Here is a 26,286-nt window from a genome sequence, read left to right as displayed (position 1 = left end):
CATTCGTTTTCTGAATCACAATCTGATTGTATGGGTGGTTACCTGCCAGGTCACGCTTGTGGTTTGTCAGCAAGTCGCCTTACGTCCGCCACGTGCCCTCTTTCTGTTCCCAGAAGCAGATCATACAATGGTTATAATAGTTTACTTTCAAATAATGCAAAGAGTATGTGACACGTGTTTCTCCCTAATTCTGGGCTCATCAGGCGTACACACTCACTGCATCCCCTCTCGGGAATCAAATCTCTATCGTCAGCGCCAGAGTTGAAGCCCCTAACGTTGCGGTCAGCAAGTCGGCTAACATCCGCCATGTGCCGTCTTTCAGTTGCGAGAAGCAGATCATAGAATGGTTGAAATTGTTTACTTTCAAATTATGTAAAGAGTACGAGTCACGTGTTTCGCCCTAATTCTGTGCTCTTCATGCGTACACACTCATTGCATCCCCTCTCGGGAATCGAATCTCGAAGGTCAGCGCCAGAGGTGAAGCCCCTAACGTTGTGCTACGGCGTGGGTTCGTTTATACCTCGCGTCTTCTCATTAAACTTTTATCTCGCGAATATGTTATTGCAATCCGCAGCGGGAGTGTTTCTATAAACTTAATTTAAACTTACATTTTACACCGTGCTTTTTTCCCTTATGAAGATGCTTGTATGCTTCACTCGCTCGCTTCTTATTGTTTCGCTCCCTTCTCAATTGTTTAATGAATTTTTTGTTCTTCGCGGTTTGCGGCTCTTCCTTCATTTCTCCCTACTGCGTTCTTTTATCTCGCAAATATGTTATTGCAATCCGCAGCGGGAGCGTTTCTATAAACTTAATTTAAACTTACGTTTTACACCGTGCTTTGTTTCCCTTATGAAGATGCTTGTATGCTTCACTCGCTCGCTTCTTATTGTTTTGCTCCCTTCTCAATTGTTTAATGAATTTTTTATTCTTCACTGTTTGCGGCTCCTCCTTCATTTCTCCCTACTGCGTTCACAGTCTTTTCACGTGATTACGTGGGAGGCGTGATGACGTGACACTCAACTCCTCCTCCCATGGCCATCGAGCTGCCGTCCATTACAGTATATTGTGAAAAAAGAGGTTCCAGTTATGACCATTACGCATTGAATTTCGAAATGAAACCTGCCTAACTTTTGTAAGTAAGCTGTAAGGAATCAGCCTGCCAAATTTCAGCCTTCCACCTACACAGGAAGTTGCAGAATTAGTGATGAGTGAGTCAGTCAGTCAGTCAGTCAGTCAGTCAGTCAGTCAGTGAGTCAGTGAGGGCTTTGCCTTTTATTAATTAGTATAGATCAACTACATTAAACAATATATATTTAATATTAATTCATCAAATCAAAGAAATTTTCAAAATAAGCCCAAAACTCAAAAAAAATCTCAAAACAACAAAACTAAAAAATACAAAAATTCAAGAACGAAGACGAGTTTTCAAAAAATAACATAGCTATATCTATCTACATATATAAAATGCAAAGTTAACTGACTGATGGGCTGTTGGAATCACTCTCCAACAACAATACTATATTTCATTTAGTTAAAGTAGTGAAATATGGCAGCTTTGTACATCTAGACCAATGGGTATCTATTAAGAAATTAAATTTCAATATATCAGTATTTAGGGGTAACCCCCTGCTTCCAATAGACTAATTAAATACCCTAAAATCTCAAAAACGCTTTGAAAAAAATTAGCCAACCCATTTTTTTGTTAGTGAATATTTTTCTATTTTTTTTTTTTTATTTGTCAATATTTACTAATAGTACTAGCCATGGTACCTATCAAAGACAGGTAATATAATATGATTTGCTATCTCTTGCTCTACATGTACTTTCAGCACCTTTCCTCTTTATTCGCATGTGTCTGAATCTCTCTTTACCAGCACTCCCTTTCCTGAGCGTGGTCCCATAAAGCCTTCTTCTCAGACTCTGCGATTATTTTCAAGATGCCTTTTTCATCTTCTTTCTCGTTTTATTCCTTCCATCTTTGAAGGCGACTCTCTCTCAGCATGCACCTTTAATCCACCCCATGCATCTCACAATTGCACCTATGTTTTCTTTGTATAACCAAAAATGACAAATCACGCCAAAGTCAAACTAACCAATCAGATTACTCTGAAGAATTAAACACAGACCTTAGTGTTTTACCACATAGTAGATGCTAATGTGCACGCTCTGCTCAGAGAGCATGATTTATGCAAAAGGAGGACAGAACAGATATGACTGATGGGCCAAACAGCTCCACTAACCATTAAGGTGGACGGATGTCTGATGAGAGGACAAGAAAAAAAGACATGATCACATTTGCTGTGTACAGTCAGTTAAGAAATGGATGGGGAAAGTTCAGCAAAGCTTAAGGGCGACACAAACCTCAATGGTTAGCAAGCACACTATAAACTTTGAGTGCCAGGTACTGTGGTTATTAGCATAGGTGTTGCTTTGTCAAAGGGAGGGAGAGAGAAGTAGAGGTGAAAGTGGTGTCTTCTAGTCCAAACCAAATCTGGACTGACACAGTGGCGTTTTTGGGCTTCAAAGGCTTATGACCTGATCTGTTATGCCCAGCTCCTTATATTTTGGTCACCTATAAACAAGCTCAATTACAGTAAGCCCCTGACTTTTTTGTACCCTAAGTTCTTGTCTATAAGCCGGACTCATGTATTAGCCGGAGACCAAAAATCATAAGAATTTTTAAAATAAAATCGTATCATAGATAAGCCGGACTCATGGATAAGCCGAACGTACTATAACCTATAACTAATAGAAGGGAGGGAGGTCAGTGGTCTCACTCGCGCCCATTTAATTTCTTTAAGGGGGGAGAGAGTGTGAGATATTGGCGTCTCTCTCACTCCCCGCATGGCGCGGTTGGAGCGGCCGGAGCGCGTTCTTTCTGCTCTGGGCGTCGCCGAGTCAACACGAGCGCGTAGCGGTCATTTAAATTGTGATTTTATATGTAAGCATATTTAAATATATATCGCGGATTTCTGCGGACAATGGGTCTTTTAATTTCTGGTACATGCTTCCTCAGTTGGTTTGCCCAGTTGATTTCATACAAGGGACGCTATTGGCAGATGGCTGAGAAGCTACCCGGCTTACTTTTCTGTCTCTCTTGCGCTGACTATCTGTGATCCTGACGTATGGGGATTGAGCAGGGGGGCTGTTTGCACACCTAAACGATACGGACGCTCGTCTAAAAATGCTGAAAGATTATCTTCACGTTGCTATCTTTTGTAAAGCTGATTCCTGAAAAGACATGCTGCACAGTGCTTCGCATACTTAAAAGCTCGAAGGGCACGTATTGATTTTTGACTGAAAAACAAACTCTCCCTCTCTCTCTCTTTGTCTGCTCCTGACGGAGGGGGTGTGAGCTGCCACCTTCAACAGCTTTGTGCCGCGGTGCTTCGCATACTTAAAAGCCAAACAGACATATTGATTTGTTTGCTTCACTCCTTTGAAGAGGAAGATATGTTTGCATTCAATTAATTGTGAGACGGAACTGTCATCTCTGTCTTGTCATGGAGCACAGTTTAAACTTTTGAAAAAGAGACAAATGTTTGTTTGCAGTGTTTGAATAACGTTCCAGTCTCTCTACAACCTCCTGTGTTTCTGCGCAAATCTGTGACCCAAGCATGACAATATAAAAATAACCATATAAACATATGGTTTCTACTTCGCGGATATTCTTATTTCGCGGGTGGCTCTGGAACGCAACCCCCGTGATGGATGTATAAGCCGGACTTATGTATAAGCCGATATTCTATTTTTTCATTTTCACAACTTTTTTCCTTAGATAAGCCGCGGCTTATAGACAAGAACTTAGGGTACATCAAATACAACACAGTGCCTAAACAATTATATAAATGTGCGCAAAAGCCTCAAAACTCTTTGATTCACATACAGGTGCTGGTCATAAAATTAGAATATCATGACAAAGTTGATTTATTTCAGTAATTCCATTCAAAAAGTGAAACTTGTATATTAGATTCATTCATTACACACAGACTGATGTATTTCAAATGTTTATTTCTTTTAATGTTGATGATTATAACTGACAACTAATGAAAGTCCCAAATTCAGTATCTCGGAAAATTAGAATATCAATTAAGACCAATGCAAAAAAAGGATTTTTAGAAATGTTGGCCAACTGAAAGGTATGAACATGAAAAGTATGAGCATGTACAGCACTCAATATTTAGCTGGGGCTCCTTTGGCCTGGATTACTGCAGCAATGTGGCGTGGCATGGAGTCGATCAGTCTGTGGCACAGCTCAGGTGTTATGAAAGCCCATGTTGCTCTGATAGTGGCCTTCAGCTCTTCTGAATTGTTGGGTCTGGCGTATTGCATCTTCCTCTTCACAATACCCCATAGATTTTCTATGGGGTTAAGGTCAGGAGAGTTTGCTGGCCAATCAAGAACAGGGATACCATGGTCCTTAAACCAGGTACTGGTAGCTTTGGCACTATGTGCAGGTGCCAGGTCCTGTTGGAAAATGAAATCTGCATCTCCATAAAGTTCGTCAGCAGCAGGAAGCATGAAGTGCTCTAAAACTTCCTGGTAGACGGCTGCGTTGACCTTGGACCTCAGAAAACACAATGAACCAACACCAGCAGATGACATGGCACCCTAAACAATCACTGACTGTGGAAACTTTACACTGGACCTCATGCAACGTGGATTCTGTGCCTCTCCTCTCTTCCTCCAGACTCTGGGACCTTGATTTCCAAAGGAAATGCAAAATTTACTTTCATAAGAGAACATAACTTTGGACCACTCAGCAGCAGTCCAAACGCGAGACGCTTCTGACGCTGTCTCTTGTTCAAGAGTGGCTTGACACAACGAATGCGACAGCTGAAACCCATGTCTTGCATACGTCTGTGCGTGGTGGTTCTTGAAGCACTGACTCCAGCTGCAGTCCACTCTTTGTGAATCTCCCCCACATTTTTGAATGGGTTTTGATTCACAATCCTCTCCAGGGTGCGGTTATCCCTATTGCTTGTACACTTTTTTCTACCACATCTTGTCCTTCCCTTCGCCTCTCTATTAATGTGCTTGGACACAGAGCTCTGTGAACAGCCAGCCTCTTTAGCAATGACCTTTTGTGTCTTGCCCTCCTTGTGCAAGGTGTCAATGGTCGTCTTTTGGACAACTGTCAAGTCAGCAGTCTTCCCCATGATTGTGTAGCCTACAGAACTAGACTGAGAGACCATTTAAAGGCTTTTGCAGGTGTTTTGAGTTAATTAGCTGATTAGAGTGTGGCACCAGGTGTCTTCAATATTGAACCTTTTCACAATACAGTAATCCCTCGCTACTTTGCGGTTCACTTTTCGCGGATTCACGACTTCGCGGGTTTTTAAATACAAGTGATTGCCCGCCTATCGCGGAAGTTATGTTCCAGACCCATCAGCAACAGGAGAAAATCCGCGATATAGAAAGACCATATAAATAAACATTTTTATAGTTTAAGCCTTAAAATACCCATCCCACATGCTTTAAACACATGTAAACTTATAAAACACACTTTGTTAACACATATGATATGTGGATGTCGGGCTAAGGATATGAGTAACATCTCACTATTATAAAACATTTTAACTTCACGCAAGACAAGACAGTGAGACAGGAAAATAGGTGATGTACACCTAAAAGCCTGATTGTACAGGCTTTTAAATTATTGACACGCAGAGCGACAAGCAGCACAAAGCCAGCACAAAGTCCACTTCTCCTTAGCATTCATTCAGCTCCCCACCCCCTTGACAATGCGAAGTGGCAGGAGCATACTGTGCTTCCGGGGAGGGGGGGTTTGAGCGAAGGTGCGTTCAGCTCTCACACACCCACACACACACACACTCCTCCTCCTTCCAAACGGGCAGAGCGACAAGCAGGCATTTTGGCAGAAGCAGCACAAAGTCCATTTCTGCTCAGCGTGAGTTCAGCTGCCCCCCTTCACAAAGCGAGTGCAGACACATTGACGTCTGATCGCTGCGTGCAGTGTTGGTCTGAGGTGTTTAAGAATGTAGAAAGTGTTTAAGAGCATAGGAAGTGTTTATAAGAGTGTGGGAAAGGTTAACAAGAGAGCGAGAAAGGTTTATAAGAGTGTGGGAATGGGTTTATAAAGCCTTAAAATATGTATAAATAATAAAATAAATATAGGTCGCTACTTCGCGGATTTTCACCTATCGCGGGGGGCTCTGGAACGTAACCCCCGCGATAGGTAAGGGATTACTGTACTCTAATTTTCCGAGATACTGAATTTGGGACTTTCGTTAGTTGTCAGTTATAATCATCAACATTAAAAGAAATAAACATTTGAAATACATCAGTCTGTGTGTAATGAATGAATCTAATATACAAGTTTCACTTTTTGAATGGAATTACTGAAATAAATCAACTTTGTCTTGATATTCTAATTTTATGACCAGCACCTGTACATGTAAGGTTACCAGCAACAATCACAGATGAGGCTAAGACCCTGATACCCACACATCCTAAAAACATCCTTAGACTGGTGGCATCAGTGTAAACTTAATGGGTCCCCTACAGGCTATACCACTGTAATATACAACTGCATCTACAGACTCTGAAACCGGACCCCCAAACCTAACCTCCAAAATCATTTACATTAACATGTGCATGTCCTTACTCTGAATAGAGATACCCCATACTCTACAAAACTTATGTATACATTTCTGTCTGCGTACTTTAAATGAAGACCACATACAACTAACTAAAAACACAAAAAGAAACACCTGTGTAAACAATATAAACAAATAAAAAATTCTTATCAGATAAAGGGGATTGTCAGAGAAGGACTGGAACAGAAAATTTCTCTATATGCAGATGATATGGTCTTATATATATCAGACCCAGAAAACACTGTCCCCGCTGTTTTAATAGCACTAACAGAATTGCAAAAGATATCTGGTCTTAGAATTAATCTGAATAAAAGTATACTCTTTCCAGTGAATTCACAAGCATATAATATTAGATTAGACACCCTACCTTTTACCATAGCAGATCAGTTTAAATACCTAGGGGTAAATTTCACAAGTAAACATAAAGCTCTCTATCAACAAAATTTTGGCATCTGTATGGAAAAAATTAAGCAAGACTTGCATAGATGGTCAACCTTTCATCTCACTCTAGCCGGAAGAATTAACATTGTTAAGATGAATATCCTTCCTAAACTTCTCTTTTTATTTCAAAACATTCCAATATATATCAATAAATCGTTTTTTAAACAGATTCAACAATAACCTCATTCATTTGGAACTCAAAACACCCACGTATCCGAAGAGCGACCCTACAAAGACCTCAGGCAGAAGGTGGCATGGCTTTACGTAATTTTCAGTTTTATTACTGGGCAGCAAACATACAAGCCATAAAAACCTGGAGACAAATAAATGAACATACACAGGCTTGGTCCGCAATAGAAGTAAAATCCTGTAGTACTTCTTTATATTCCCTGCTCTGCTCTCCAATAAATGAAAGTTATCGCAAATATATTAATAACCCAATTGTGCTTTACTCACTCAGAATATGGAACCAAATTAGAAAGCATTTTAAGATGGAAAATCTTTTATCAGTGGCACCTCTGCAAGAGAACCACCTCTTTCAACCTTCGCAAGTATATCCAGTTTTTAATACCTGGAAAAGTTTTGGGATTAAAATGCTCAGAGATCTTTATATAGACAACATATTTACATCTTTTGAACAATTACGTTCAAAATTCAACCTCCCAGCTACACATTTCTTTTACTATCTTCAAATTAGAAATTTTGTTAAACAGAAATTGCCCGATTTCCCCCACCTTGCACCCTCCACAATGCTGGAAAAAATACTGCTCAATTTCGAGGAAATAAACACTATTTCCGCAATATATAAAATCTTATTAGAGTCCCTACCTTTCAAAGATCCAAGAGGACATTGGGAAGAAGATCTCTTAATCAATATATCAGAAAAGGAGTGGAAGGTAGCAAAGCAGAGAATTCACTCGAGTTCTATATGCGCAAAGCATAGAATTATTCAACTAAAAATTATATATCGAGCCCATCTGTCTCGCTTAAAACTGTCCAAAATGTTTCCAGGGCAGGATCCAACCTGCGAACGCTGCAACCAAGCTCCTGCCTCACTGGGTCACATGTTTTTGGGCCTGCACCAAACTAACATCATTTTGGACAAAAATTTTTAAGTGCCTCTCAGACAGCCTTGGTATCACAATCCCTCCTAACCCATTAACAGCTGTGTTCGGTGTTCTTCCAGATGGACTTGAATTGGAGAAGGACAAGCAAACGGTGATTGCATTCACTACACTTTTGGCACGCAGACTTATTTTGTTAAATTGGAAGAATCCTAATTCTCCTCTTATAAGTCAGTGGGAAACCGATGTTTTATATTATTTGAAATTGGAAAAAATCAAATTTTCAGTTAGAGGATCTGTACAAAATTTTTTCAAAACATGGCAGGATTTAATCAATATTATTTTAGAATAAGAGAAATAACTATTACTGCATTTAACTCCCTTCTCCATCTCTTATTTACATAGATATTTACTTCTCCCTTTCTTTTGTTTAATGTTGCCTTATTAAAAAGCCTTAAGCAATTTTCCTTTAGCTAAGCTCTCCTTCTCAGGGGTAGGGTTTGATTAGTCTTCAAATTTGTTGGGTTATAAATTGATCTGTTTGTATGGAATGATTACAATGAAAATTAATAAAATAAATAAATTAAAAAAAAAAAAAAACAAATAAAAATTGCAAACATCTAATAATGAAAACAATATATACTGAAATTTCAAATTATTCCCAGATTACCATTTCAAATAAAAAAATATACACTTTCCTCTAAAATTATGTTTTGCAGTGCCCATCAACAAAAGCCAAATCAATAGGAGCAGCAGGAATTGATCTAATGCAGGAATGTTTTACTCATGGGAAGTTGTGTATAGCATGTTTCAGAGTAAGCGGCTCCACTGACCTAATATTATTATTACTTATTAGTTGATGTCCAAACAGGTTTACAATGTTTGAGATGAGGGATGCATCAGACCAAGTAAAACTACCATTACCAATACCATTGTAGTGAGACTGAAGGCTGGGAGATATAATTTGTTAATTATAATGTCCATCTACTCAGCTTCACTGTTAACATCAAATATGAGACTCTTAACTTAGAATAAAATAATTCAAAATTGAACAAATAACTAAAAGTAGGGTACATTCCATAGAATTGAGTACAACACCATTTTTAAAATGGCTCAATATTCACAGAAAAAAGTCAAAACTTACATACACATGTATGTATGTAAGTCGAACCAACATTTTTCAAGTCTTTCAACATGGGATGCAATAGTATAACACACTGTCTATAGGAATTTGGCTTAACATAACAACAAAATTTATCTTACTGATATCCCATTTTTTGAGATAGCTAGCAAGGTGGCATAATGGCATATAGGTCAAAAGTCATTGAGGGACACCTGCCACTGAACAGGTTTAGGATTAATTTGGGAAGGTAAGTGGCAGATTCCTTTTGATGAACAGAATCACCACTACGTGTTCAACTGTAAGCTTGTTCATGGTTTCGTTAACAATCTGTGATAATGCACTAAATAATCTTTTACTCTCTACACTACTGCATGGGGCTAAAAGGTATTTCCTTGACATCTCAGACAAACTTTGGTCTCACCCAGGGATGTTTCCAGCTGTATGGCAACAGCTATTGGAACACAGCTCACTGATCCTGCTGCATGTTCATCAGCGATATCATTAAACATACACTCCAAACTACTATTCATCTGTTCCTCCCATGAACTTTTGGCAGACAGTTTTACATAATTTTGTCCAGTTGTCTCTAGGCCACTTAATTCCTGCAGCTCCAGCAACATCATCTCTTTGGCTTCCTTGGCTATACTTATGTTTGAAAAGGACGGATCCTTAGTAGGAAAATTTTTTCCTGATGACATGACAATTGTATTTCCAATTAACAGAAAAACTTTCATACTCACAGATAGGTTATGTAAGTAATTGAAGATATTTTTTCCTGATGCTGAAAGCTACATATTCATTTTAAGAAATTTTGTCAATTAAGGATTTTCCTTATAATTAGCCACCATGGAGAATTAAATCATAACAAATTCTTCAAATTTGTTTACTTATAGGCATGACTAAGGAATCTATCGCCAAACACATGCAGTTTTAAAAGAAATATATATTGTATATGTAAAGGTGAAAATGACATAAATTCAATTTAACAAATATTTAACAATATACAGAACATTAAAATAACAAATTGGGATAGAAGTACATGGTCTTTCTTAGACAAAACCAAAACCAGCATTGCTCCATATTGATGCAGACACACATACCAATAAAACCATCCATCCATCCATCTTCCAACCCGCTGAATCCGAACACAGGGTCACGGGGGTCTGCTGGAGCCAATCCCAGCCAACACAGGGCACAAGGCTGGAACCAATCTCGGGCAGGGTGCCAACCCACCGCAGAATAAAACCAACAGGCAAGTTTTATGTTTAGTGTTTGTTAGCAGAGTTAAATAGCAAAACCCTACACCAATAATGTTTCACATAATGAAATAATAACAAAGTATAGCAAGAATTTTATTCTGTCACGTTCTATCAGAAAACAGTTATATTGGATACCGTGTTTTGCCAAGAAACATACTCTTCATGTCTATAAAAACCACATTTACTTTTAATGTGATCAGCCAAAATTAATATGTATATTAAGTGATCCTTGAGTGTTTCATTTCATTGATTGAAGCACAAAGTGACAATCTGGGGTTTATCATGTCTGAAACAAACTCTTCTGTTACAAAAAGGTAATGAAACGTTTCCAAATTAATGAAATCTAAACTTGGTATAATGATAGCTGACAGAATGGAGCACAAAAGAAAATTGATTCTAGGGTTGCGCATCATAAAATGTCTTGGTTATGTACTGTAAAATCCAGCTTTATGGAGAGAAATTCCTAAAATGCTTATTTTCTATGTTTTATTTAGTTAATATTGGTGTGAAATAAATTATTTTATTCATATAAAGACTTTCTTTTTAAATTTTGGAGTTTTAAACTCACTACTCTTCAGCCATTTGCTGGTCCTTTACTTACTTAAACAGAATAATAACTGTTCATTACTGGGTTTGTAACTTAGGCACAATAATGCCAAAAACTCCTTAGGGAAATGGTGTTTTTGTTGATGAGTGAGTGAGTCAGTCAGTTAACTATGCATTAAATACATATAGATGTACTTATTTTTAATTTGCATATACTTCCAGAAAATCAAAGCAGTGTGCTCAAAAGAAACATGTTTTCATTTGAATCGAACACCCACCACTTCCACTCTTTATTAGTCAAGAGTTCAGTCCAGTCTTCATACTTTACTTATAGGGACAGCCTGTGTATATTGGGGAACTCTCCATTGTTTTTATCAATGAAGCAAATACCTATCAGTCCAATATGAAACAGCAATTTTTTCCTTCTCAAATGTAGGCTACTGTGTGGAGCTCTGATTCTTCTTGGTTTCACTCTTCCATTCTGTCAAGTGTCACTGGTAACTGAGCACATTTGATTCTAGTTCTCCGTTGTTTTCCTTCTCATTTTTCTTCATTTAAATTTTCTGTTGGCTGGCTGTTGAATACAAGCGGCTGAAATGAGTTTCCTCCGCAGGGTGTCTGGGCTTTCCCTTAAAGATAGGGTGAGAAGCTCAGTCATCCGGGAGGGGCTCAGAGTAGAGCCGCTGCTCCTCCGCATCGAGAGGAGTCAGATGAGGTGGCTCGGGCATCTGATCAGGATGCCTCCTGGACGCCTCCCTGGTGAGGTGTTCCGGGCACGTCTAACCGGGAGGAGGCCCCGGGGAAGACCCAGGACACGCTGGAGGGACTATGTCTCTCGGCTGGCCTGGGAACGCCTTGGGATTCCCCCGGAAGAGCTAGAAGAAGTGGCCGGAGAGAGGGAAGTCTGGGCATCTCTGCTCAAGCTGCTGCCCCTGCGACCCGACCTCGGATAAGCGGGAGACAATGGATGGATGGATGGCTGTTGATGTTACATTGTACCAGATATCCAAAATGGCTTCTTTGTAACAATGTCATTGTAGCACAGCCTCCATGAGTTGCAGTTATAAATGCCCTTTTCTGCCCTTTATAAAAGTACATGTGCAAATCATCTGCTATTCTCATCTTTTTAGAAAGTCACATTTTTCTATTATGCCAAGGTTTCACTACTTCATGTTTTGTTTTTTAGTTGCTGCCGCTTCTGACAATTGTTGCATTTTGTTCACACATTCTTTTTATGCCTTAACTACCGTGCTTATTTTGTTTTCAGCATAGTAGTGATTTATACTCATTAGGAGTTGTTAAAGTAGGCTTGTGCTCACAAACTAAATTTATTGTTTTTTTCAGGCATCCTTTTGAACCTGACATTGGGCCTCCCTAATTAGCTTCCTTTTACAAGCTGACGGTTGGGACTGTGAGATCTCTTAAATACCACATGCTGTTTTCCATAAATTTTGGCTGGCTCAGAGGCACACATTTGCATTCATATTTTTATTTTTACACATCTGCCATTCCTATTAGATGGAAAAGGCAGCTGATACAAAGCACCCTAATCTCTAAACTGCAGGGTAGTTTGGATGGTGTCACTAAAAGTAGACTTATACATGAATCAGAGAAGCTTCAGTGTAATCCAATGGAAACTAGTGGATTGTTATGGGTCTTGCTTTACCTGTTGTGTTACATGTAGTAAAACAATCAACATTGTTTGTGATTGGTGAATCATTTTACTGTGATAATCAGTTTTTTATGCAGCATTATTTATCTAGGTCATACCTGAGACTGGAACTCAATAACACTGCTAATTTCTCTCCTCCATCTAAGAGCCATGTGTGTTATACAATGATTGCAAAAAATACAACTTTAAAACACAAACAAGGAAGGATTATGCAAAATATGCAAAAAAAAACTGTAAAAAATATTTACAAGGTGTTTGTAAAGTCCTGATTGTAAATGTCCTTAGTCAGCCATGTTTTAAAATGAGTCACTCTGCACGCAATATCAACAATTTCAGTTAATTACAACCCATTTCCAGAAACTGGGAAAGTATATAAAATGCAAATATTAATAGAACGTAGTAGAAGCTATAGATGCTCTTTTACCTATACTTAACAGAAAATAGTACAAAGACAAGATATTTAAAGTTTCACCTCATAAACATAAAATAGATTTGTACATAATAGCTAGTTCCAATTTTGATGATTGCAATACTTTCCAAAAAAGTTGGGACAGGTACCTATTTACTCTGCAATCTGTCAAAAAATATAAAAAAAACACCTCTTTGGAATTGTCAACAAGGAAACAGGTGATTAGGTGACATTTGATGCTATTATGATCTATACTAATAAAAGGCAAAGCCCTCACTCACTCACTCACTCACTCATCACTAATTCTCCAACTTCCCGTGTAGGTGGAAGGCTGAAATTTGGCAGGCTCATCCCTTACAGCTTACAGTAATCCTTCACTATATCGTGCTTCACCTTTCGCAGCTTCACTCTATCGCGGATTTTATATGTAAGCATATTTAAATGTATATCGCGGATTTTTTGCTGGTTCGCGGATTTCTGAGGACAATGGGTCTTTTAATTTCTGGTACATGCATCCTCAGTTGGTTTGCCCAGTTGATTTCATACAAGGGACGCTATTGGCAGATGGCTGAGAAGCTACCCAACTTACTTTTCTTTCTCTCTCTCTTGCGCTGACATTCTCTGATCCTGACGTAGGGGGACTGAGCAGGGGGGCTGTTCGCACACCTAGACGACACGGACGCTCGTCTGAAAATGCTGAAAGATTATCTTCACGTTGCTCCCTTCTGTGCAGCTGCTTCGTGAAGCGACATGCTGCACGGTGCTTCGCATACTTAAAAGCTCAAAGGGCACGTATTGATTTTTGATTGTTTGTTTTTCTCTGTCTCTCTCTCTCTTTCTCTGCTCCTGACGGAGGGGGTGTGAGCTGCCGCCTTCAACAGCTTTGTGCCGTGGTGCTTCGCATACTTAAAAGCCAAACAGCCCTATTGATTTGTTTGCTTTTCTCTCTCTTTCTGACATTCTCTGATCCTGACGAGCACTTCTTTGAAGAGGAAGATATGATCTATGATCTGCTTCTCACAACTGAAGGCACCGTGGCTGATGTTAGCTGACTTGCTGGCCAACCATAAGCATTACCTGGTAGGTAACCACCCATACAATGAGATTGTGATTCAGACTACGAATGCCGTGAATGTAATTACCCCGATCTACATATTAGAGAAAACCTCAATGAAGAAGAAACAGTGTGTAAGCATACATATTAACACATGTGCAATTAAACGTGTGTATTTACGGGATGATTTCTCAGGATTAAAAGCTCGCCTTTTATTAAAAAGGTAAATGCAAACTGTTTTCATTCTGAAGGGCACAAACCACGTTGGATTTCAGCCGTTAAACGCGCAAAAATGTCAGTACACCAGATAAATAAGCGCAACATATTATCAGTTGTATTGTATGCTTACAATACATATAGAAATGTGTTAATTGTTAACTAATAGTATGGGATGGTGTTTTTCGACTCGCGCCTTGATTTAAACGATTCGATGTCTTGGTGGGTTTGCGTAGCTTATTGTCAATATCTTTACACCTGTTTTTAAGACTTATTGACTGAAACGGGCTTTCACGAAAAAAGTTAGGGCTCTGCTACAGGATACACCCTCCACAAGTTAAGGAAGTGAAAATAAAGGTATATATTTCTGTTTTATTTAAACCTTTTAAGTTCGTATGCATAGCCCGATTTGGTTGTTTTAGTTTTTTTTTCTTTCTTCAGTAATATTTAATCTCCTTAAAGAAAAACAACATATGCATTTTACTTTTTTTGTATCTCTTTAGTAATATTTTAGTGTAAAAGGATAACCAATATTTAAACCTTTTATGTTACTTTATAAAGTTATTTTACACAATGTTGAAAAATTAATAAGAAAGCTACATATTTTGGTAGCTGCTGCTTTAATTTTCAATGAAATGAAAAAAGCTCTCCAAGAGAAAACCTCAATGAAGAAGAAACAGTTTGCACTATCTAAAAAGGAGAAACCCTCATTTATAAAGGTTTGCTGCAGATGACTTAACTGAAAATAAATGAATAGTTCCTATGTGTATAATACATATTTATCTATTTCACTTATGCCTTTATTCCAGCAACTTGCAACATCTGAGGTACAATTTGTTACATTACTTTTGTTTTTTGCAGCACAGGCAGGTGAAGTGACTTCCTCAGGGTCACACAGTGGTGTCAGTACCAGGATTTGAACTGACAAGCTCCGGGTTTGCTGAAATATTACTGAAGAAAGAAAAAAAACGAAAACGGGCAAATGGGGCTATGCATACAAATGTCCATCCATCCATTATCCAACCTGCTATATCCTAAATACAGGAGCTAATCCCTGCCAACACAGGGCACAAGGCAGGAAACAAACCCCGGGCAAGGTGCCAGCCCACCGCAGGGCGCACACACCCACACACACCCACACACCAGGGACAATTTAGAATCGCCAATGCACCTAACCTGCATGTCTTTGGACTGTGGGAGGAAACAGGAGTACCCGGAGGAAACCCAGACAGACACGAGGAGAACATTCAAACTCCACGCAGGGAAGCGAACCCGGGTCTCCTAACTGGCACCATTCACTGCGCCACCATACCGCCCGCATACAAACTTAAAAGGTTTAAATAAAACAGAAATATATACCTTTATTTTTACTTCCTTAACTTGTGGAGGGTGTATCCTGTAGCAAAGCCCTAACTTTTTTCATGAAAGCCCCTTTCAGTCAATAAGCCTTAAAAACAGGTGTAAAGCACACCGCTATTCAATTACACTTGCCTAACGCCTCTCCTAAGGGGAGATACTGTGGGATCTGGGCATCAGTCAAAGCACCAATCACAGGCCCGATTAGAAAGCGGGAAGCTGTGATTTGTCGTCTCCCTCCCATGTAACAATCACAGCCCGTGTTACAACGCACTATGTATGTATGTATATATGTATATATATGTATATGTAGATATGTGTATATGTAGATATGTATATATATATATGTATATATGTATATGTATATATATGTTTACATAACCTCTTTAACACACTACTTCTCCGCTGCAAAGCGCGGGTATTTTGCTAGTTGGGTATAAAAACAGGATCCACAAAAGGCTCTGTCATTTACAAGCAAAGATGGTCTGAGGCTTGCCACTTTGCGCTGAACTCCATGAGCAAATAGCTGAACAAGGGTTCTTGCCATCTACTATCCTTTAAATTATTAAAAGATTCGGAGAATCTGGGGAAATCCATGTACGTAAAGGGCAAGGCTGCAAACCAATTTTGAATACACATGATCTTCAAGCTCTCAGACAGCACTGTATAAAAAACAAAACTCTTCTGTAATGGGTGTTAGACACATGGGCTCAGGAATATTTCGGAAGGCTGATGTTAGTAAACACAGCTCATTAAAGCATCTTCAAATGCATACAAATGCAACCTAAAACTGCAGTATAGTTTGCATTGACAAAGCACATCAGCAACATTCAGAAACACTGGTAACTTCTTTGAGCTAAAGCTCATCTGAGATAGACTGAGGCAAGTTGGAAATGTGTACTTGGTCTGACAAGTCCATATTTCAAGTTGTTTTTAGGGAAAAAAGACATTGTGTTCTCCATGGCAAAAAGAAGAGGATAATCCTAGTTGTTAACAACATCAAGGTAGAAAGCTTGTTTCTGTCATTATACGGGTTGTGTTGGTGCCCATGATATAGGAAACATGGACACTGTGACAGCACCATTAACGCTAAAGAAAACAAACTTTTAGAGCAAAATATGTTGCCATCTACTCTGTTTTTTGGGGATGTCCTTGCTTATTTCAACAAAACTGTATTAACCACATTCAGCACATTCTACAACAGTGTGGCTCTGGAGCCAGAATATATTCTAACTTACATGTATGTTTGTACATGATTTTTTTATACTTTATTATTATGGGAACAATCACACTAGCGGCCACAGAATCAAGCCCAAACAAGCCATCAAAATCCCGAGCAACTGCACTGCTGTCTTTTTTTCAGCCTAGTCTTGACAGCTGGGTTTAAAAGTCCTTCACAGGATAGCAAAGCATTAAAAACCACAAAAATGGTGGTGAAATTCATATGAGCCACACACGCTGGCACCATGCTACACTACATTATTATTAAAATGTTTTACTTTTATAGGTACTCATGTATCTGTAAATCATGAATCACATTATGACACTGTTGCTGGAGTCCTGTGGAGCAAAAATATCATCACGTGTCTTGCTGTCAACAGGCACAGACAGAGCAGTTTAAAATCAAAAGGAATACTAGTTATTTAGTGAGAGAGCAACAGAGTGAGAACAGAAAGCAAAGTAAAAATGCAGGCAAGAGGCTTGCAGGATGAAGGCAGGCTTGTTTATTATTTTGGAAGTGTCCAACAGGAAGTGGCAAGGTAAGTTAATATTACATTATTCAGAATAAAAGGCCAGTCGGCACCTGTGTGCTCACCCAGAAAACAGGATCATCTTTTACAGATGAAGACATTTTTTAATAAAAGTGGCCGTAATATTTTTTAATTACACCTTAGTTTCAGTCATTGTGTTGAACCAGCAGGCACATAATACAGAGACTAATTGTGGGACAAGGCATAGCAGGTGATGAGGCTCTTTAAAGTTGGGGTTTTAAGAAAATCAGAATTATGACAGTTATTTTCCATTTGCTTTAATAAGGATGTCTTAACTTTAAACAAAACTCAGGAATCTGAGGTTTAAGAGTGAATGGGAAACAATCGGATGCAAAATTATACTTTCTGTGTGATTAGAAAAACTGTTCAGAGTTCACTTGTACAGTAGATTAAAGTGCAGAGCAGTGGGACAGGAAAAAAAATATTTTGCAAAGGTGTCTGGCTGAAAGTTTTACTAATGAAGATAACAAGCTAACCATTCAAAATTATGAAAAGACCAATCATGAGAGTGAAGCACCTGGAGTAACAGGATTCCAAAATTAGTGCTGGTAAAACAAACAACTATTCTTTGACAATCAAATATCAGCTTTTCCTTCAAAAAAAGATCTTTGTAAAATAAATCTGAGTTATGTTTGAATAGCAAAAATTGGTCTGACAGCCCTACTACAATCAGTGTCTTCAGTTACCAAACAATTATTGAGTGTTATTAAAAGCAAAGGTGATGTAACACACGAGTAATCATACTCCTGTCCCAACGTTTTTGGAATGTATCAAGAAGTTGTTACTGGTATTCAAAGTTTCAGAAGCAGAGGACCATAGTTGTGCTTTTATTCAAATGAAATATTAAAAACTTTGAAATATTAAAAACTTCAATGTACCTGAGAAGCCTGATATTCAATGCAAAATGGGCCAGAGATTTTCAACATTGTTGAAAGGTACTGTAGGCTGGATGGCAGAATTACAATCTGGACACAGAAAACAGTAATCATTCTTCAGTGTTTACAGATGATTTATATATTTATTAGACCTTATTTTGTGATTATATTGGGCTAGTCTGTTTATTTCAGGGATTAATTTAAACATATGGGACTTCTTTAGTAACATTATGATTTTGCCATTACGATCCTGATAAGTCTACCCTTTATGCATGACTGGTCAAGTACAGATCTGCCTTTATAATTAGCCTATAGAAAGATATAGACCCAAATGCATCTGGCATGTATTTTAAACTCAGTTTTACTACAATGACTTTTCTCTAGCTTTGGTCCGAAATTGGGTGAGCAATTAACTGTAACTATACTTTGTTTTCCCTTAACAAGAATGTCATAAGAAGTTTTGTATTTTGAAAAGCCTCCTCACACTAATGTACTTAGGATTTTGGTGAAAGACTCTGCACTAAGCACAAGTCTTCCCAATTTTTATCAGCTCTTTTCAGAAATGTTACATTACCAATACTGGCTGGATGTTTTCTTGGTGTTTAGCCACTATACACATTACACTGAGCATTAAAAAAACAACAGGTTTTCTGGTCTTGATATTCTCAGGGGTGGCATGGTGGCACAGTGGGTAGCGCTGCTGCCTCGCACTTGGGAGACCTGGGGACCTGGGTTCACTTCCCGGGTCCTCCCTGTGTGGAGTTTGCATGTTCTCCCCATGTCTGGGTAGGTTTTCTCCCACAGTCCAAAGACATGCAGGTTAGGTGGATTGGCGATTCTAAATTGGTCCTAGTGTGTGCTTGGTGTGTGGATGTGTTTGCGTATGTCCTGCGGTGGGTTGGCACCCTGCCCGGGATTGGTTCCTGCCTTGTGCCTTGTGTTGGCTGGGATTGGCTCCAGCAGACCCCGTGACCCTGTGTTCGGATTCAGCGGGTTGGAAAATGGATGGATGGATATTCTCAGGCTGGTGCAGTGGGCGTTCACTACCATGCCTCGTTAGACTTAACTGTTTAGCCTTGCCAATTTCATTATTAACTGGGGCGGAGTGGTGGCTCTGAGGCTAAGGATCTGCGCTGGTATCCCGAAGGTTGCCGGTTCGAATCCCCGTCACTGCCAAAAGAGATCCTACTCTGCTGGGCCCTTGAGCAAGGCCCTTAACCTGTAATTGCTCCAGGGGGCGCTGTACAATGGCTGACCCTGCGCTCTGACCCCAGGGGGTATGCGAAAAAAAACAACTAACAAACACTGTTGTAAGTCGCTCTGGATAAGAGCGTCTGCTAAATGATGTAAATGTAAATGTAAACTAGAATTGCAAAGATTCTGTTTCTTCCTGCCATATTACTTTACACTGTACAATTTGAACATATGATGTTGTCAAAACATGGGAAGGGCAGGTGTTCTCATTAAACTGGCTTCTGTGTATATATACATTTTTACATGACAAATTGTTTTGGGAGCAAACAAGGCCTAAAATTTACTGTAGGTATGATCAGGTTCTCAGGCACTGCTTTCATCCAATCACAATCCTCCTTCTAATTAATCACAATGAGTGAGGAGTAGCCAGGGCAGCCAACAATAAGAAGAATGTCAACCAAACTCTTCCAATTAATCATAAGTAGCTAGGAAGTGGCCAGGAAAGTCAACCACAAACATGATGTAAACCAATCAAGACAAATGATAATACAGTAATCCCTCCTCCATCGCGGGGGTTGCGTTCCAGAGCCAACCGTGAAATAAGAAAATCCGCGAAGTAGAAACCATATGTTTATATGGTTATTTTTATATATTTTAAGCCCTTATAAACTCTCTCACACTATTATAAACATTTCACGCACAGTTATACAGCATAAACCCTTTGTATTCTCTTAGATATTAGGTAAGATTCGTTGAAATTATGTATGTAAACACAGTTTACATACAGTAAAACCTAAATATTATTTTAAAGATATCGAGCATCTCCGATATCAATACGTTACAGCCATTACAACAGACAGGCCACCAGCAATAAATACGTACAATACAAGAAAAATTGTATACAGTAAAATGTGTGTACAGCGACACTAAACTATGTACATGTAATAAGTACTGTATGTAAATAATTAATTATGGTTACTCACCAACAATGACACGATGACTTGTCCGATAACGATGAGTTTAATTTTACTGCACAACAAAGGATAGCGTTACAGCTCTTCTAAAGGAGCCTCTTCAGGCGAATGTTTAGCACCGCCGCTGTTCTTCTTCCATCACTCTTCAAGCCAAATCCCTAAAGCAGATTCCATCCAGTCTACTGCCTTATCACGTCCACTTGCAACTCGTTTTGCGCCCTGATTAAAGGACACTGCGGCCGTAGATCTTATATGCTTTTCCTCCTTTTTAAATAAAAAGAATCGTGGACTCATTGATGCTGTAATTGTGTCCTGCAGCGGTGTAGCTGTTCCCCTCCTTCAACATATCCAAAACTTTTACCTTTTCTGCAATCCTGAAGCATTAGCAGTAACGTGCATTAATTCTGAATGAGTGAAATTAGACTTCCTGGTTAATGCAGCACTCCGTTGCTGAGCCAATCAGCAGCACACAGGAACTTAACCGCGTGCTCTGATTGGGTAGCTTCTCAGCCATCCGCCAATAGCATCCCTTGTTTGAATTCAAATGCGTTCCTTGTTTGAATTCAAATGGGCAAATCAACTGAGGAAGCACACGTACTGTAGACTGCAGACATCCGCGAAGCAGTGAAAAATCTGTGATATATATTCACATATGCTTACATTTAAAATCCGCGATGGAGTGAAGCCGCGAAAGACGAAGTGCGATATAGCGAGGGATCACTGTAGTCAATCTTATTTAGCAAGCTAGATGCAGCAAACACCCTATGATTTCTTATGTAGTGGAAGCTATAAACTAGCTTTATGTCCAAGTGAATATGACTGAGTATAGCTTATTATAGCTTGTTCCAGGATCAGGGATGGTTCTGTGTGACGATTCAGGTTGAGCTCCATGCTCCCATCTTCTATTTGGGAGCCGTTGAACCCAGCACCGTCAGTAATGTCACCGATGAGCTAGACAGTGAGGCAATACCAATGGAGCAAGGGGATGGTTCAAAAGTGCTTTTATTCAACAACCATTCAAAAACAATGAGTGTTCAAATAAATAGTGCAGCGCTTTCAAAGTTCAATAAATCCAATAAATAAATAATCCAGTAAAACAAACATGTGGAAGTTAAAATAGAAAAACACAATCCTTTAAAACCGAGGTTAAAACGTTGTGCAGGAAGCTGTCTTTTAAAAAAAAACAAATGCCAAGCCAGGTGCTTCTTTTAAACTAGCATCTCACCTGCTTCTCCCGTTAGGGCCCTGCAGCAGGTGAGACACTCTCTCTGCAGCTGACCTTCTTTTGCCTACTTCTGCTACTGTCAGTCGCCTTACCGATCCTTGGCTCCGGTCAGCTCCCCCTGACAGTGGGATTCCCCAACGACCAAGGCTCCCACGCTGGGGACACCATGTCCCAAGTCCCGACTCCCGTGGCCTTAAGCGGAGAGTCACCCGTCTCCCGGTCACTTCCGCCCTTCAAACTAAACTCTAGGAGTGACCACCTCTACTAATTACCCGGGATTCGGCCAAACACCCAGGCTGCCTGCTCAGCTGCCGCAAGCCTGCTCACACTCGCTCGCTGCTTCCTCCCACAACCTCTGTCTTTCTCTTTCTTTCTTGCTCGTTCTCTTTTTTCTTCCCCCTAACCGTCTCGGGCTTCTCTATATATAATGGACGTGGCAGCTGTGGCAATCAACAGTTCCCGGGATCAATTACACTACAGTCCATCCCTCACCTGTGCACTTAGGCGAGACATGCCCGCAGCACGAATTCACCCGGAAACCGCTTCAGCCACACTACCATGTCCCTTGCAATGCCGCGAGCACGGTGATTATTTATTTAAATAAAACTGGCCTTTGCTAAGAGAGCTGTGGACCCACAACACCACATTCTGGCACCCAATATGTCCAATCTACCAGGATAGGTTCTAGACTAAAGAGAATTAGAAAATGGACAGTATCAGAACACCGTGCACAGAGAGCAGTTGTGTTGCTGATTTCTTGACTAAATGGGCTGAGAAGGAAAATGTGGGTTAGAGGCCAAAAATAAAGAAGAATGAATAAATCAATAAAATAACTAGTGCTGAGTTTGCTTCACCATGAGTTCCCTGAAATCACGGAAATGTTTGCAATATTCGCCAAACTGCATTACAGTCAATGGGGAAGGGCTAACTGTACTAGATTTGACTGGATTATAATGGTGCAGTCATTTTTAAAGTGGCCCTGAGCGCCAGGGAAATATCTGCCAACTATAGGTCAAATTCTGTTACAAACGAATATCTTTACAACGAAGTATTTTTATGGTCCCGACAGTTTTCTCATATGACAGAGTCTATAGAAATCTTGTTACTACGAAATACATTCAGCAGATATTTTTATTACATCAAAGTGCTCAAAAGACCTTGAAATGCCTGAATGAATCATCCACAGAGCAGTTAGTTCTATGGTTGCAGCTCAGTTGTGCACGATGATCCCCCAACAGAAACATTGTAAATTTTTTCTTTCTTCAAACTTTCCTCTACTGTTTTTTGTTGTTTGCTTTCTGTGGTTTTCAGTGATGCCTTTTGCTTATTGCTCGTCTAAATTTGAAAACATCCATTGGAATTTAACTCATTGTCACCCTCCTATAGAAATGGCAGACACGAAAAAATATCAACAGTTCACATTAGAAAAAAAAACTTGAAATTTTTGTGGCTCTCAATCACGTCAAAAAAAAAAAAAGACATTGCCAGTGAATTAGGAATTTCGCCATCAAAATTATCAACTTTCTTAAAAGACCGAGCAAAAAAAAAAAAAAAAAAATATCGGGTTGCAAACCTTTAGAAAAGGCAATAACGTATGTAAACTGCTGCATTTGAAGACGTTGAAAAAGCAGTTTTTGTGTGGTTCAATGATGCTCATTCAAGAAACATTTCTATTAGTGCACCACTCATTCAAGAAAAAGCAAAGTCACTGTTGTGAGGTTTCAATTTAGATTATTTTATTCCAAATAATGAGTCTTATACTTATGTTAACAGTGAAGATGACAGTTGATGGACATAAATACTATTTCCCAGCCCCACTACAATGGTATTGGCGAATACTAAAAAACAACTATTGGTGGTCATACTCAGTCTGAAATAAATGGTATTGGTGCATCCCTAGACTTAACTCAACAAATCTTTTTAGAATACTTATAATTCATGCCTAGAATTCGATGTTGATATAGTGGTTTTAGCTGCTGCCTAAAACCACCAAAAAACTGGGTTTGAATTCTACCCTGATCATTGTCTGTAAAGGCTTTGCAAATTCTCTCACTATTTAAATGACTCATCTTCTCAAACCAAGTTTTATTAGACACTCCAAATAGTCTGAATGTGTGTGTGTATACATGAATACACCATAAAATAAAATTGCGCCTATTCCAGGTTTGGGTCTAACCTTGCACACAATGCTACTGGATTGTCTCCCACACCCCTATAATGTAATAATGTGGCTTTGAAAATTGATTGAGAGCCAAAAATGAATGTTCTTCACATCATTACAAAGCTGTGTTTTGGCAATCAAGAAAATAATCAAACGCTCCAAAGGCAAATAAAGGAACAACAAACATGAATGAATAATTTTTTCTCTAATAAACATTTATAACTAATGGTCTAATACCCCAAAGATGAAGAGATATTGAGGAGACGGATGGGTTGGTTAGGACACAACCTGTGGAATGGACTCAATAACACAGGGAGAAAGGACCTGGATAGTGGCATCAGTCACACTAACAGGATTTGGGTGGAGACTGCTGGTAATGGCAGCACAGAACAGACATCACTGAAGAACTACCATCAATAGTCAATACTCCAGAAAGTAGTGCTGGGATTAAATAAACAAGAATCAAAAAAAGAAATTATTTTTTCCCTACTTTAGACAAAAAGGTAATGATGACTGGTGATTGATTTGATCTTACCTTTAAGAGCTGTTGTTTTCTCTTTTTCTTCCTGCCCTCCCAACTGTGCCATAGTAATCCACAAAGTGAGTAAAATATAAGGATGATGGTTATAAAGCATTGGTCTTCTTCACAAATTACTTATCACAAGCTGCCCTGCATTACACACATACAAACAGGATAAAATGTGTTACTAAAGCTATGAAAAACGTCATGAAATTTATGGATGTTCCAGCAGTCACATATGGAAATATCAAATATATTCCTTCATTGGCAACTAAAAGACACAGTTGACTACTTAAAGAAAAATTACAAACTTAGAATATGTTGCTTTGTTCAAAACAGCATAATTACTTAATATAGTATATAGTAAAATCGTGTTCAAAAATAAGGGTGCACTTACACTCTATGTAATGGAAATGTGAGGTATGCATTAATTGCACTGTTTGAAAATCTACTCGTTAACTAATTTTGATGCAATCTTCTCTATTTAAAGAAAAAATAGGTCTAAATTATGTCGCTTTATTGAAAACTGCACAATTAATGTAATTTAAAATAAACCCTTATTCAAATGTACCTGCAACTAAGCCCTACGCAATATAAATGTGACGTATATATTTGACTGTTTGAAAATCCTCCAGTTAGCTGGCCGTGATGCAGCCTTTACTATTATTAGCATTCCCTTGATGAATTTTTGACAAAGCGATTTTACTTAAATATGACGCATACTAAAAGTGTTTTTTTTTCTCGGAAAACACAATACGCGCTTAAAACCAGTTAATCCCTGCATTCATAATTCTTTATTTAAACATTGGTTATTTAGCAGTTAACGGTATTTTCTGTTCGCGTGTTTAACTGTTAATTAATACACAGTATAATTCTTGTTTTTCCTCCACAGCGCATACCTTCAAACACATGACAGCAGTAGCTCGCGACGTCTGCACGGTGCCAAGTTAGGCTTTGAGTTTATGTTTAAATTCGTGTATGAAGAAACGGGGACAGGGTGTTTAAAAAGACTAGCAGCGCAATAAGGGTGAAATACTCCATAATATGTTTCTAAAGTAGTGTGCAACTGAAACACGAAAAACTGCACGGTGTCATTTTTTTTTATCTTGTTTGCACAAGTTTAATCTCTTACACACCCTCCCCTTCCACATTTAAAGGTTTCTACTAGCACCGTCTCCACTGAAATTCAAAGTGTTGTAATTGTAATTCTTTAAAAATTAAACAGCTCATTCTGGTGTATTTGACCCAGAGCATTTGAAAACTCTGGCTGTGTCTCTCTTAACTACAGTGTCCGATCGAGGCCTGAGTTTCACTTTGTATTATACTTCATTTTACTTAAAAACGTGTTGTATATTAAACAAAAATAATTATGTATTTCATTGCATGCTGTTCGCTTAACTCACATACCATGATAACTATCGAGTGACACAAAAAATACATCCTGCATCCACAGCTTGCTCAACAAAGTAAATAATTAAGTAAACGCATAAAGCAGGAAGCGATTTAGGACGGAAGCGGAAACGCTTGGCACCATGGTAACTGCTTCCTAACATGACTTTTTAAATAAAGTTTTCTCCGTATGTTTAGATAGTTTTATCCTTACATGATTTTAAAAAGGAAATGTGTCTGAATTCTGTCAGTACGGCATTTGGATATAAATTATTGTGCTTGTACAAAACTAAAACTTTTAAAGTAACAGTGTTAATTGCTTAATTTTAATGCGGTTTATTGCGTCTTACGCGTTTCCAGTTAACGAGAAATTGTTTGTTCTTGTGAAGGAATTTCTTTAATTGCTGCTTTTAACC

The 26,286-nt window shown here is 38.8% G+C and overlaps 1 protein-coding gene across 1 annotated transcript in view; it reads right to left on the bottom strand.

Annotated features, from left to right (window-relative positions):
* Positions 1–26,002, bottom strand: part of fam172a (family with sequence similarity 172 member A) — a 744,353-nt gene extending 718,351 nt beyond the window's left edge. Inside the window, exons 1-2 of the mRNA XM_051930185.1 lie at positions 25,889–26,002; positions 24,497–24,631 (exon numbers count right to left, since the gene is read on the bottom strand). Of these exons, the coding sequence (XP_051786145.1) occupies positions 24,497–24,596 (100 nt within the window). The 5' untranslated portion in view covers positions 24,597–24,631; positions 25,889–26,002. The remainder of the gene's footprint in view (positions 1–24,496; positions 24,632–25,888) is intronic.
* Between the last annotated feature and the right edge of the window lie 284 nt (positions 26,003–26,286).

The sequence above is a fragment of the Erpetoichthys calabaricus genome, chromosome 7 (genome assembly GCF_900747795.2).
Source record: "Erpetoichthys calabaricus chromosome 7, fErpCal1.3, whole genome shotgun sequence".
In the NCBI taxonomy this organism is placed as follows: Eukaryota; Metazoa; Chordata; class Cladistia; order Polypteriformes; family Polypteridae; genus Erpetoichthys; species Erpetoichthys calabaricus.
The sequence above is the reverse complement of the archived record's forward strand: the minus strand, read 5'-3'. Positions and strand labels throughout refer to the sequence as shown.